The sequence below is a fragment of the Hemiscyllium ocellatum genome, chromosome 3, assembly GCF_020745735.1.
Source record: "Hemiscyllium ocellatum isolate sHemOce1 chromosome 3, sHemOce1.pat.X.cur, whole genome shotgun sequence".
NCBI lineage: Eukaryota > Metazoa > Chordata > Chondrichthyes > Orectolobiformes > Hemiscylliidae > Hemiscyllium > Hemiscyllium ocellatum.
Genome location: NC_083403.1, coordinates 98,481,547 through 98,496,891, shown reverse-complemented (window position 1 = coordinate 98,496,891; position 15,345 = coordinate 98,481,547). Strand labels below are relative to the sequence as shown.

At 39.0% G+C, this 15,345-nt stretch overlaps 1 protein-coding gene across 6 annotated transcripts in view; it reads left to right on the top strand.

The window, feature by feature from the left end:
* phf3 (PHD finger protein 3) overlaps positions 1–15,345 on the top strand; it is a 165,918-nt gene that overhangs the window by 68,886 nt on the left and 81,687 nt on the right. For all 6 annotated transcript variants that reach the window (XM_060851968.1, XM_060851959.1, XM_060851986.1 and 3 more), the window contains one exon: positions 7,985–8,363. In XM_060851968.1, the coding sequence (XP_060707951.1) occupies positions 7,985–8,363 (379 nt within the window). The remainder of the gene's footprint in view (positions 1–7,984; positions 8,364–15,345) is intronic.

Sequence of the window (15,345 nt, the reverse complement as noted above, 5' to 3'; positions counted from 1 at the left end):
ACCCTTTAATACTAGAGAATTTAATATCTAAAGCTATTAATATGACAGATGTTCACACTGGCAATGTTAGTAATAACTTGTATTCACATTGTGCCTTTAATATAATAAAACACCCAGAACTTCTCAGAAACATAATAAAACAAAATGCAGCACTGGAGGGACACAGTAGTTAGCACTACATTTCACAGCATCAGGGAACCAATTTCGTTTCTAGCCACTGGCAACTATGTGGAGTTTGCGCATTCTCCTCGTATCTATGAGGGTTTCCTCTGGGTGTTCCAGTTCTCTTCTCCCCCCCCCCAAACCCCCCAACCCAATCCAAAGATGTGCAGGTTAGGTAGATTAGCCATGCTAAATTGCCCATACTTTCCAGGGACATGCAGGTTAGGTGGATTAGCCATAGGAAATGCAAATGTTGAAGTAGGGGGTGGGACTGGGTCAGATGTTGTTCGAAGGAGAAGTGTGGACTTGATTGGTTGAAAGTAGGGATTCTGTGATTCTATGAAATCATGTCAGATATTTGGACAGGAGCTGTGGTCAAAAAGCTATATTTTAAACAATGAAAGTAAGAAAGAGAGACCGAGAAGCATAGGGAATGATTTCCAGTGCTAAAAAAGCCAATATGGTGGAGCAATATGGTTGGCAGTGCACGAGAGGCTCGAAGTAGGTAACTGCGACGTTGTGGAGGCTGAAGAAGAATTAGGGTTGGAAGGGGCAAGGCTCTGTTTAATTGTAGAACGTTTCTCATGCACTCCGATGGTCTCAATGTTAATGACAAAATAAGCTGTAAACCCGCATTCATTGGAGGAGATGGAAAAGGTATTAAGAAGACTTGTCTGTACCAAAAAGAGGTCTGGGATTATGCTTGCATTCTAGGATGATCCTGGAAGTGTGAATGAGAGCAGGACTCGTAATGTTTTATGTGGTCTGGCTTGTCTGTTGGTGGATGACTAAACCAGTGATGTGCAATATTCTTTCAGGTTTGGGCCTTCTGAACTTAAGGGAGTGGAAATTAGGATATTGTGAAAAGAATAATTGGACAGATTAATGGTTTCAATGATTCTAGGACATTTCAGCTGCTGGTAAATGTGCAGTTGTGAACATGATAGCTGCAGAAATGATGTGATAAACTGAGGACCAATAGCTTCTTAACAGCACTGTGAATGTACCTACCCCACGTGCACTGTAGTGGTTCAAGAAGACAGCTCGCCTTCTCAAGGGCTATTAGGAATGGATGGCAAAAGCTGTCTTTTTCAGTGACACTTGCACCTCGTTTTTTTAATGAAATAGTTGGGTTTTGGAAGCGCATTTAAGTAAATGGATGATGGTTTTCCTGGAGGAAATGCATAAAATGGCAGAAATGGAGAATGGGAAGGGAGATGTGGTTTGTGAAACACAAAGTGAACAAGCATTCTGGATGGAGATGTTTAGTGACATGATCTTCTGCTAGATGTTCACAAGGTCAACACTCAGATGGTAGGTTGGATATAAAGAAGATTGCTAAGATTGGGTCCATTGTGCACTGGACGAGAAATTTAAGAGTGAGCAAATTGGGGTTTCTGCTCATCGTGAGGGAATGCTGAGTCCCCTGTAAACCTTCTTGAAGAAGGATAATGAGATCAAAAACAAAGTAAATCTGTAAGCTTATCTGAAAAGACACGAGGGAATTATGGGTGAGTTGGTGATGTAGTAGAGCGAAAGTGAGGACTGCAGATGCTGGAGATCAGAGTCAAGATTAGAGTGGTGCTGGCAAAGCACAGCATGTCAGGCAGCATCCGAGGAGCAGGAAAATCAAAGTTTCGGGCAAAAGCCCTTCTTCAGGAATGATGATGTAGTAATGCCATTGGACTGGCAGTTTGGAGGTACAGACTAATACTCCGGACATGGGCTAAACTTGTACTGTGCCAACAGGTGGAATTTAAATTCATTTTTTAGTTAAAAGCTAGTCTGATGCTGACCATGGTATCGTTGATGTCACGAAATATCCTGCTGATTTACAAACATCCTTTAGGGAAGGATGTCTTGCAGTCCTTATTTGTTTTGGTTTATATGTGCGCCAAGTGGCGGTGATGGCCTAGTGGTATCGTTATTGGAGTATTATTTCATACCCTGGTAATGTTCTTGGGATGTCAATTCGAATTCTGCCATGGCAAGTGGTAGAATTTGAAGACCAATATCTGGAATTAGCTGTCTAATGATGACTGTGAAATTATTGTCAATTGTTGGAAAAACCCATATGGTTTACAAATCTCCTTTCGAGAAGGAAATTGCCATCCTTGTGTGGTTTGGTCTACATGTGACTCCAGATGCACAACAATTTTCAGAAACACATCGGAATCCCCAATTTTAGATCCAGGTTGACAAAGCATGGACCAGATTTTTGTACTTAACAAGAATGACTTTATTACAAATAAATAGATTTTAGTTTGTGATAAGCAGTTATGAAAAGTCAGCACATAACAGTTAAAACTCCTAACATAAAACTCATAACTTTCTTTTAAACTCCTACTTAGTAATGCACACAGACATTGAGGAATTTAAAAACATAGGTGTTATGGATGAAGGGAAAGACTGGGAAACAGTTCAGTGATCTCTGTTCATAGGATTTAGTGAGGTGCTTCATGTGCTGATTGATTATGTTGCTTCTTGATCTTACTTCTGATGCTTGAATTGTTTACAGGAAACACAGGATAACTGATTCACACTGATAAAGGTCTCTGATTTAAAAGTCACAGCTGAAGGAAAAACAAGTTTTGATTTTCTTCAGGATTAGTGTTTTCTTATACTTCAGAATTGATACAGCTCCAAAACGTGGAGATCTGAGAGGTTTTCACTATCCTTTTAACAACCCAAGCTTTCAGCTACTTGGGATCCAATTACAAATACGAGTTGTTGGCAGACAGTAGGCCTTTGTCACTGTTAACTGGTCACTGCTGCACAGGCGAATCAGCTACTTGTTGCTGGCTGAATTGCCATTTCCATACAACTGTTAGCACAGCTCATCTACAGACCATGTACTGTTACGAAATGGGGGAAGGTTGAACCCCTCCGATAATACATAATCATATATGACATGAGTTCCCTTCTAATAATAATTAAATCCAAAACACCCAGAGGAATTTGCTTATCCCTCGAAATCTGTTAAAGTGGGTTAAAAGGAAAGAAACTCCCTGATCTCCACTGTATAATTAACAAACAACAATTTATTTATTTAACTCTAACAGTAAGTAATTTAACAGAATTGCTATCAAACTGGACAATTTTCCCCTCAGTACTTACTGGAATGAATGCTGTTAAAATAAACACAAGGCCCACTTGTATAAACCCAATTAATAAGAAAACAATAAAATAAAACTTAATCTCTTCAAGTTTGCACAATCTGTCTTCTCTGCTTCATCTCCAATCTTCCTTCTGTTGATCTTGTGTCACAAACACCTTTCTTCTGATAATTCCTCTGTGAGGGTTTTGAGTTGGAAATACTATGTTAGAATGATGGTGTTTTTTTCTTAAGAGATCTTAAAGATTTCTTATGTGAGCAAGATGTTTATTTCTTTGGATGGCAGTGGCTCTCCCCCTGATTTTCAAAAAAGAAATCTGCTTTAAATATTCCTCATGATGTACCAAATTCTTACTACATGATTGGTTTCAGGCTGGAAATACCCTCAGTTTTTAAATTCACTTGGCTTTGAATGGCTGAGTGTTTGCTTTAAATTAATTGGTCAAATTCGACTTATTGTCAAAACAGCAACAGACCTGAGATATCTATTAGCAGAATCAATTGTAACATGTTTCCATTTTAGAACAGTCTGTCTTCTACAGCTGCTCACAGACACCCTTCTCTGCTGAACTCTAAGCTTAAAGAGCATTTTTCCTCTTAAAGGGACCACACTCTGTTTTTCAATTCCTTATTTTGCAATTTTACCATTTTTACACACTAATTTTGTGACATTACCACTGCTTGAACCAGCACTTTCAATCTGTGTCAGATTATTTTCTTTAAAATGTGCAGCAATTCCTTAACAGTCTTTGGTTTTTAAAGCAATTATTTTCAATTTCAGTCCATAATCAAAAATACAGAAAAATGAAAAGACATGGTCATTGCATATTGGAATTTGGGAGAGTAGAGGACAGGAAGTAGAGAAGTGAAGCGCATGCTAATAGAAGATAAGAAGCTAAGAAGGTAAATAAAAATAAAAGTGGGGATTAAAAGCAAAGTGGAAATAGAGTAGTGAGTCCAGGTCAGCAGAAGCCAAAATAAGCATATAAATAGATTAAACAGAAAGTACAAGTTCTGTATAGGGCATGGAAGAAATGTTACCTGATTTCAGAGCCAGATGTAATGAATGACATCCAGATGCCATTTTATGATGTAGAAAATCGAAGACTGCAGAGATGCTTTCCTGTGATTGGGGATGTAGTTGGTGTACAGAGTCCATTGTAAATTCAGGATACTTGCACCATTCTCTCACCCAACTGGTACGAATTTTAAAGTAAATTAATTGGCTTTAAATATACCTAGACATTGCAATTATGCCTTTTAACAAAATCATAGAATCCCTACAGTACAAAAAGAGGCCATCCCACCACGTCTGCATTGACCGTCCGAAGAGCATTCCACCTTGACCCAACTCGCCCTCCACCCTATCACTGTAACCCTGCATTTACCAAGCCTGTACTTCCCTAGAAATAATGAGGCATTTTAGCAAGGTCAATCCACCTAACCTGGGAGCAAACCAGAGTACCCATCAGACACTGGGAGAATGTGCAAACTCCATGCAGTTACCTAAGACTGGGATTGAACCTGTATCCCTGGCACTGTGAAGTGCAGTGCTAACCACTGTGTCACTGTATTGTCCCTTTCGGTTAAGCAAAACACAACGTATAGGGTTTTGATCCTGTTGAGACTATGTACACTTAGAGGTGTGTCAAGCACCTCATTTAACTTTGAACCATACTGCAAGATTTCACTTTAAACAAAACACCAACTTTATTGTATAAAAGTTAAACATAAGCATGATTATGTAGGCAGTTACAAACCATACTGTTATGCATTCTGATATACTGCTACTTTCTCCAAAAATTCTTACATCTGTCTTAAGTTATTTGTTATTGTGCAACAGTCCTCTTGAGAATCCTCTTCAGCTCCAGCTATTCTGAGGTAAATTTATTTTAGTTACCATCACTTGTTTGTACATATTACATTTCCTCCTTTGATTGCTGTTTAACATATTCATGCTAATCTGCTTGTTGCTTTGTCACTAATATCTACTGAGGACGATTGTAGATTTTCCATTACTTTCAAACTGGGCAATCTTCTACCTTCTGTGCCCTTGTAAACAAAATTCAAACTGTGATTAAGCCTTACCTGCATTCCACAATATGATTGTTGAAGTTACGTATTTACTCTGCTTAGAGTTGAGGCATATCTAACTATTTTTAAAACCTATCATCTGTGACTGCACGAAGTCCAAGATGCAATGAAGTCTTTAAATAAGATCTAAACGTATTCAAACCAGAGAATCATCTTCAGCTTCACCTGTCTCCATGATGATTTGGCATGCTGTTGGCTATTTTTGAATTTGGGAATAATTATCCTCAGTTTATCGTTTCTTCTTTGATCTGAAGTGTTAAATAGCTTTTACACCTTTTTGGATTTAGTACATGCTTTTAGAACAATTTTGTTTTTAATTTTCAAAGCAAAAATATCTCTTAGAATGCCCTTACTTGGATGAATTGTGGAAGCCTAACAGGAAATAGATAATCATGACTGAGTGTGTACTATGTGCAATATACATCTATAGTAATTCTTAGACCTAGTGGAATACAAAATTATTGAAATTGTGTAATACCTTACAGTATTCCTGCCTAATTATCAATTTTTGTTTTTTTAATGTCATCCCTTCCTTCAGGTTTGGAGTGAACACCCAGAAGATTAGTTCAGGTGTTGAGGTTTGACTGTAGGTGACAAAGAGTTGGTTTGCTATGCTTGCTGTTTGTACAATGACCATTCCAACCTCTTGATTTCCTCATGCTCCTACAGTCAAGCAGAAATCTAATTTTTCACCATATTGCCAGAGATGAAAGATGATTGTTTCCATTGCTAGATAAGTTGAATAGAGAGAGCTGTAATTACCAAATAAACTACAGAATGTTAAAGTAACAGATCAAAGAAAAAACTGCAAATAATTATAAGAATGTGGAATGTTTTGCTGTAAGTAATCACACTAAAGGAGAAAATGCTGGAAGTGAACACGTTGATGAGCTTATCTGTCGTGTTGTACAGGTGTTGATGTTTCGGGCATTGTATTTCAACAGAACTAGAAATATGAAGGTGAACATGACTGTTGCTTTTGTGGTTGGCTGTTACATGCTGGATTCTCATGTTGTTAAAATTTGAATGTAGAACGTTCGGCAGACTCCAAGTGATGCATTTTTATTCCTTATTTTAAATTGCTTGCAAAATCCAAATCCCCCTAAGCGTAGCATCCAGCTTACTGTGCAATTTATTAGCTGTAGAACATAGAACAGTATAGCGCAGGTCCTTCAGCCCTCAACTGGCCTTGTATCCTATTCTAAGATCAAACTAACCTATTTACCTTCATTTCACTATCATCCATGTGCCCATCCAAGAGTTACTTAATTATCCCTAATGTATCTGACTCTACTACCATTGCTGGCAGTGCATTCCATGTATCCACCAGTATTTGTGTAAAGAACCTACTTCTGACATCTCCCCTAAATCTTCCTCCAATCACCTTAAAATTATGCCCCCATGTGATAGCCATTTCTGGCCTGAGAAAATTTCTCTGGCTGTCCATTCTATGTATGCTTGTCATTATCTTGTAAACCTCTATCAAGTGTCTTCTCATCCTTCTGCGCTTCAATGAGAACAGCCCTAGCTCCCTCAACCTTTTTTCATAATAAATATCCTCCAATTCAGGCAGTATCCTCGTAAATCTCCTCTGCACCCTCGCTTAAGAATATTAAAGGATGGTACAAGATTAATAAACACATCCTATTTCCAGTAATTGGCAGACCTGGAATTCAGTGTTATATCTGCAAAATAAGATTCGAGAAGTAGAAGAGTGAAATGTATACTTGTTACACAGAGCTGAGACTGAGAGATTCCCATCTGGGGTTAGTTGTTGATGCAGAAGCTATGTCAGCATTTTGAATTTGTACAGGAATAGAAAAGTTTGTGGGTCAAAGGTGGATAAATGTGCTTGGGACCACAGCATGGAAATTATGCATTTACAAAGAATAAGTACACTCTCTCAGACTGTTTGGGTTGAATGACGTGCGAATCTTGTATTGTAACGTGTGTGTTTTCTATGTACATTTCTTTCAAGTGAACAGTAGATAAAGAACTTGCTATTTTGAGATGCCAATATGGCTTATTGGTAGCACTCTTGATTTTGAGTCAGAGAGTAGGGGTTTCAAGGCCTCGGAGCACTGTTAACACAGTACACCCCTCTATTACTATGTACTAGGTGGAGGTGCTGTGTTGTGAAAGAGATATTAGAACAAATCTGATCTCCTGATGTAAAAGATTCAATGTTCTATTTTGAAAATGAGCATGGGGGTTCTTCCTAAGAACCTTGTTATATTTACCCATCAATCAACATCACAAGCAGATTATTTTATATATTGAATTCTGTTGAGATCTTGCTGTAAGAGAATTATTTGAATTGTTTTTAACATTTATAGCAATGACAACATTTCAGAACTGCTTCAGTCTGTTTTGAGATTTGAGGGTTACATGAGTATTTGAAAGGATGAATGCAAGTTTTTTTTACTTCAAAGTGCAGTAAGCAACTTTTGACCAGGGAATGTAGGTTATTGAAAAATAATATTAGAAAAAGTGCTTCTGTTAGCATGTGCTGATTACAAATCCAAGCAGTGAAATGTTCTACTATTTTTGAGAAATATTGTTGAACGCCTTTTCATCCTTCATTCAATTGACCTAGATTTTGTTTGTACTCAGGTTTATGATAGGTTGCGGAAGATGTGATGATTGGTTTCATGGAGAGTGTGTTGGATTGACACTTGTCCAAGCACAGCAACTGGAGAAAGAGGATAAAGAATTTATTTGTTTCAAATGTTGTGCTATGGAAGACAAAAATGCTCCATCAGTTAATCATAGTTACACAATGAAACATCAGTGTGCTCAAAATGACATGGAGAAAGCCAAGCCTGACCTAACTCTTGAGCACACAATCCATTTAAAGAATGAAAAGATGAGTAATTCAGATGAACTAAATATAACTGCAACAGATATTACTGGTGTAAAATCAAAACCAGAAATAATAGAGAAGACTGAGCAATTGTTGAATAAGAAGCAAAAGGACAAAATATTAAAAAAGGTAAGATGTGTTTTCTGTTTGTGTAGCATGTAATCAAGTTCAATTTAATTTTATTGCTGCAAATTTTATTTTTTTTAATATTAAAACCATATCTTGGGCTCTGACTTCAAAATGATCGTTTTATCATTGATCGTTTTAAAAATTGCCATAACTGATTTTAAAAGTAATATGAGCTACATTCTCTCAAAGACCTGAATTTCCTGGCCTTGCAATCTGAAATTGGATTTTCAATTAGGCAGAAAAGTACAGAGGAGAATTCCTACCTTTAATAACAAGTGGAAATTACAGGTTGTATGTTTATCTTGTGACTCAGTTATAGCTCCTGTTTCCATCAAGTTTTTAGAATTAATTTGATTTTATGAAATCTTTATTTCACATTAAATGTTGTCTTGTTTATTAGCTTGCCACATTGCACCTTGACTTGAACTTCGACTATATGTGTCTCCTTGTTTTGGAGTCAGCACTGGAATGTTGCAATGATTGTCCCCAGTGACAGTCAACTTTTACATGCATTATGTTGTGATGAGCTTTACTGTTTCAGCAGACACTTTTTTGCAGTGATTTAGTGGATAGGTTTGAGGATTATGGACATGGTATTACTTATGTATCGTGGCCATAATAATGGCAGTGGTTTCCATATGGCTTTTACACAACTATGCAAAGCTCTTAGAAATGGAACTTGTACGTTTTCTGTTTTTGCAAAAAGGTTTCATTTGGTCCTGAACCATTGATGTCCAATATTGAGTAACCATAAAGCAGCTGGAATATGATTATTGTTCTGATCAGAACAGCTCTTAATACACTAAATCTGAAATTTGATCTTTATGGCTTGCTTTGGATTCATGTGCAATTGAACTGAGTGGAGCTGGGCAAGCTATTTAGTTAGTATACTAACAGCTGGAGTGAATTTGATCTGCAGGCCTTGACATTAAGTTAAATTTCTCATTATGATAGCTGATCTATATAGATCTGCTAAATGCAGTACAGAATAGGTCATCAAATCCTTACAGCGTGGAAGGAGGCCATTTGGCCCAATAAGTCCACACCGACCCTCTGAAAAGTAACCCGCTCAGATCCATTCCCCTACCCCTTGACATTTTCCTTGACTAATGCATCTAACCCTACCATGCCTGAACACGATGGGCAATTTACCATGGCCAACTCACCTAGTCTGCACATCTTTGGACTGTAGGAGGTAACCGGAGCATCCAGGGGAAACCCATGCAGATGCTGGGAAAATGTGTAAACTCCATACAGACAGTTGCCCGAGGCTGGCATCGCACCCAGTCCCAGGCACTGTGAGGCAGCGGTGCTACCTGCTGAGCCACCCTGTATCTTAAACTGTGGAAGCAAATAGCACTTGCCCTTAGACCGAGAGAGAAGTGGTATTCTATTTGGAGAGAAAATGCTGGAAAATCTCAGCAGGTCTGGCAGCATCTGTAAGGAGAGAAAAGAGCTGACGTTTCGTGTCTAACTGACTGTCAAAGCTGTATAGTTATATCCGCAGTAATTTGCTTTTATTCTATTTGGAAGTGATTTAATCCTCAATTTGTCTAATCCTGAGTTGTTCTGTGATTGGCTTCCAGACAAAAGCAGTTGCAATTCTGTTGTAGATTCTGATGAGCTACCCAGTTCAATTTCCCAAAAGTTAAGCTATAATACTACTTATTGCTTTAGATATAAATTGAATTGTTTAGATGGATAGTGTTCTAACTTTGCAGAAGAATTGTGGAGGGACATGTGTGGAAAAGTAAGAAACCTTATTGAACATGTGTTATTGAGCAAATGTTGTTCTCTGGTAGTCAGTTCCTGATGAGTCCAAGCATAAGGTGATTATGTTAAGTCTTTGAATGTGAGTGCCACATATCATTTACTCAGTTCCCTAATAACTGCTTGCAACTATAATGCTTGCTGCAAGCCAGAAACATTTTTGGAAAGGAAGCATGGGGACCAGTACTTCAGTGTTGAGGTTTTAAAGAAGTCTCACATCAGCATTCGGATGGGGCTATAGTCTCCTCAACCTTACTCCTTGTGTTTTTAAAGCACAATGAAGTTTAGTAGATGTATTCTTGGATTTACTATAAAAAGCAGTTATGTAATTCAAGTTGCTGAGCATTGGATGCCTCGTTGTCAGAGACTAGTTATATCAAGGTCTTGTGTGCCTTGTAAAATATAGCTCTGTTCAAAGAAAAACAAAAGTCTTTTCTTTTGTATCTTGGCCATTGTCTACTGTCCATTGATTCTTGGGACGTATTAATTAGCCGATACTTTTGCTTACAAATCACAATTGCATTTTAGTGTTGGCTGTGAAGCAGCACTTTGCAGCATCCTGAAAACATGAAAGGCTTTGTAAGGTTTCGAACAGCATCAGGAATTGAAATCAATGTTACACCTGTTTTTGGGACTAGTATTGTATCAGGCTTCTTGAATGTTAGCACAGTACTCATTTTGGTAAAAACAAGGACTGCAGATGCTGGAAACCAGAGTCTAGATTAGAGTGGTGCTGGAAAAGCACAGCAGGTCAGGCAGCATCCGAGTAGCAGGAAAATCGACGTTTCAGGCAAAAACCCTTCATCAGGAATAGAGGCAGGGTGCCTGCAGAGTGGAGCGATAAATGAGAGGGGGTTGGGGGGGGGGGGGGGGGGGGGGCGGAGGGAGAAAGTAGCATAGAGTACAATAGTTGAATGGGGGTGGGGGTGGAGGTGATATGTCAGAGAGGAGGGTGGAGTGGATAGGTGGAAAGGAAGATAGGCAGGTAGGACAGGTCATGAGGGTGGTGCTGAGCTGGAAGGCTGGAGCTGGGGTACTCACCTTGGCAAGTGGAAAGTATTAGATCACAGCTCTAACTTGTGTTTTGTAGATGATGGGCAGGCTCTGGGGAGTTGGGACATAGTGCCCAGCCTCTGGAACGGTATACCATGACCCTTCATGCCATCTCCACATCTGCTATGATGGAGGGAATGTTATTTGAGCAACTGAAGATGAATAGGGCTAAAATAATTGGCCTTCAGCAACATCAAAATTATCTTCCTTTATCTTTGATATAATTCAAGTCTTCCACTCTTGAAAGACCTGGCACTAGATTTTAGATATGCCTTGGTTCCAGGTGATTTATATTCTATTCAAAATTTTGGGAAACACAATTCTATTTTGTGTAATTCCTTGGAATTTGACAAGACTTCAAGTATAATTTCCTGAGGCCAGTACACCCTTCCTAGAGTGTGATGTCCTGAATTGTTCACAATATTCTAGGTATGGTCTAACCAGGGTTCTGTGTGGTGCAACATGATTTTAACCTGCTGTATTCTATTTTATCGTGAAATAAAAGAAGGCATTCCAATAAGTCTTTGATTATTTTGTCATCGATAACACTTTAATCTGTGTATCTGAACCCAAATGTCACTTTAACCTACATTGTTTGTTTGTAATGTTATTACACTCTTCTGGATCAGGGTGTGTCTTGAAACCAGGTAAGGACATTTACACCATGCCATAAGAGGGTCCATCGCGTTGATATCTTGTTCTAACCTTTCTAGGTGTCAGAGTGAACATGACGCAGAATTGAGAACCAAACACATGTCTGTTTTCCCTATCCTCAACCAATTTTTAAATTTCCAGTCAATAATTTGGCTTTAATTCTATGAGCTTCAGCTTTAGCTAGAGCCTGTTGTGAAGATCTATTCAAATACCTTCTGAAAGTCCATATAGATAACCTCCCGATACACCACCTGCCCGTTAGTTTGTTAACTCTTCAAATACTTTGTCACGTTCATTAGGCACAACCTATCCTCTACAAAATCATGTTGTTTCTGAACAGAAGGTGTTTACACAGCATACCTACCCCTCACTTCATTGTAGAGGGAGGAGGAAAAAAAGCAAGTGAAGAGAAAAAAATAGTACTGCAGCTGCATATTTTGAGCAAAAGAAGCTTGTATGCTGTTACAGATTATACTACAGAAAATTGCCAGCTTCAAGATGATAGGATATCTGCTGCTTGACCTGCAATACTTTCCTAGCTCTGTACTTAATTGACTCTGACTTTCTAGCATCTGCAGTCCTCACTAGCTCCTGCCGGCTAGTGATGCCATTCGAGGGCAACCTAACTTCTGTTTGTATCTTTCAGTGTATTGGACACTGTATGTCATTGATTCTGTTGGGGAAGGAAGGTGAGGGAATTTGACAGGTGGAGATATGAATTAAGTCAGCTTTCTGGCTGTCATGCTTGTGAAGCCTACAAATGAATTCTGAGAAATCATTGTGCAAGACGTGAACTAATAATCTATTTTTAATTTAAAAAGTCAGGAACCAGAAACTGTTTGTTCTACACATTTTAAACCCTCTCTGGTCTATTAATATGTACAGCTACTGTTTTTACAATTCTCAATTTTTTACTCAATCTGTTTTTGATTGTAAGCTTGCCAGATAAGTTTAATTTGTGTTCTCATTTTAAAGTACAGCATACAGTGCATAGCCCTGTATACTGCTGATAGCTCTCCAGGAGCAATACTTCGTCCTTTCAAAGAAGCTAATTTTGTCATGCCAGATTTACTTAAACCCCAGCCCCCTACAGTTCCTTGAAGATGAGATGTAAATATCAAGCTGCTAACACTTTGAAATGTATCCAAACTGGCTAACATAGTCATGCTTTGATTACAGAAATGAGCTTCATTCTGTTAAGCATATATGCACGTGGTGTACACATTTACTTTATACTTAGTTTTCATTTGAACCACTTTACTATTATGCTTTGTTTGATACTTTTCTTTGCAAAGATTGAAGAACTTATACATTTTGTAGTTTTCACTTTGTGATTTTCCACTTGCTGTAACAACTTTTGTTTTATTCATTTGAGGGATATGGGCATTGCTTGCTGGCCAGCATTTCTTGCCTGTGCCAAGTTGTCCTTGAGAAGGTGGTGGTGAGCTGCCTTGAACCGCTGCACTCCACCTGCTGTGGGTAGACCCACAATGCCATTAGGGAGGGAGTTCCAGAATTTTGACCCAGTGACGGTGAAAGAATGACAATATATTTCTAAGTCAGAATGTTTTGGTGGTGTTCCCATTTGTCTGCTAAATGGAAGTGGTCGTTGTTTTGGAAGGTGTTATCTGAAGATATTTGATGAATTTCTGCTGTGCAATTTGGAGATAGTACACACAGCTGTGCCTGAGTGTTGGTGGAAGGAGTGGATGCTTATGGATGTATTGCCAATCAAGTGGGCTTCCCTGGATGGTGTCAAGCTTGTTGAGTATTGGAGCTGCACTCATTCAGGCAAGTTGGGAATATTCTATCACATCCCTAACTTGTGCCTTGTAGATGATAGACAGGCTTTGGGAGACAGGTAAGCTACTCACCACATAGCCTGCTCCTAGCCTTTGACCTTTTCTTGTAACCACTTTGTTTATGTGGTGAGTCCAGTTGTGTTTCTGGTCAATGATAACTCCCAGAATGTTGACAGTGGGGGATTCAGTGATGGTAACACCACTGAATGTCAAGGGGTGGTGATTAGAATGGCTCTTATTCGTAACTGTGATAGCCTGGCATTTGTGTGGAGTGAATATTATTTGCTGCCTGTCAGGCCAAGTCTGGATATCATCCAGCTCTTGTTGCGTTTGGACATGGACTGCTTCAGTGCCTGAGGAGTCGTGATTGATGCTGTACGTTGTGCAATCGTTGGCAAGCATCCAGACTTCTGACCTTTATGATGGAGGGAAGGTCATTGAAGCAGCTGAAGATGGTTGGACTTAAGACAGTACCCTGAGGAACTCCTGCAGAGATGTTCTGAAGCTGAGATGACTGACCTTCAACAACCATCTTCATATGTGTTAGGTATGACTCCAACCATCAGACGTTCCCCTCTGATACCAATTGTTTCCAGTTTTGCTAGGGCTCCTTGATGCCACACTCAGTTGAAAACAGCCTTGATGTCAAGGGCTGTCACTCTTGCTTCACCTCTGGAATTCAGCTCTTTTATCTATGTTTGAACCTAGGTTATAATGAGGTCAGGAACTGAGTGGCCCTGGTGGAACCCGAACTGGCTGTCACTGAGCAGGTTTTTGCTGAGCAAGTGCTGTTTGGTAGCACTATTGATGACAACCTCCATCACTTTACTGATGATTAAGAGTCGACAGTAATTGGCTGCATTGGATATGTCCTGGTTTTTATGTACCAGGCATACCTGGGTAATTTTCCACATTGTCAGGTACGTGTCAGTGTTGTAATTGTGTTGGAATAGCTTGGCTAGGGAAGCAGCAAATTCTGGAGCAGGAATGTTGTCAGGGCCAGTAACCTTTGTAGTGTCCACCGTCTCCAGCTATTTCTTGATATCACATGGAGTGAGTTGCATTGGCTGTAGGTGGAAAAAGACATTAAACCCAATAGCATATTGTAAAATATAGACAGGCATGTTGAAGAACATTCTGATGCATAAGATCAAGATTTCAATATACTGATATTGAAATATTGACTGGGTCAATTATAATTAGGATTTATTCATCTAAAACCATCAAAGCAGGTGATTTTTGATGTGATTTTCTAATCATATTTGTAGATAATGGCTACATCAGGAGTCTTCTCCTTGGAAGTATGGATAGCTCTAAACATTGAGTATATTATTTCCCTTTTTCAATAAGATTTAAAATAGATCTTTTTAGGCCAGGCTGGTTGCTGTTCCGGTACATTGCTGTGCCTGAGGAGGCTTGTTGGAATAGTGATTGCCAGTAAAAGTTAGCAGAAGTAACATAGGGCAAAACAGCAGGGAACATCTATGTTCTGTCTGAATAGTGTAATATGTTTGTTGACATTGTGCTGAAAGAACAACATGGCCTAGTTTGATGATCTGTCTGAAGGATGTCATTGCGGATAATGCAACACTCTTGCTGTGGTGCTGCCCTGTAATAGCCCTTATTCCTTATGGGATGTGGGCATTGCTAATGAGGGCAGTGCTTACTGGCATTCCTGATGGTGAGCAGCTGAATTCCACGTG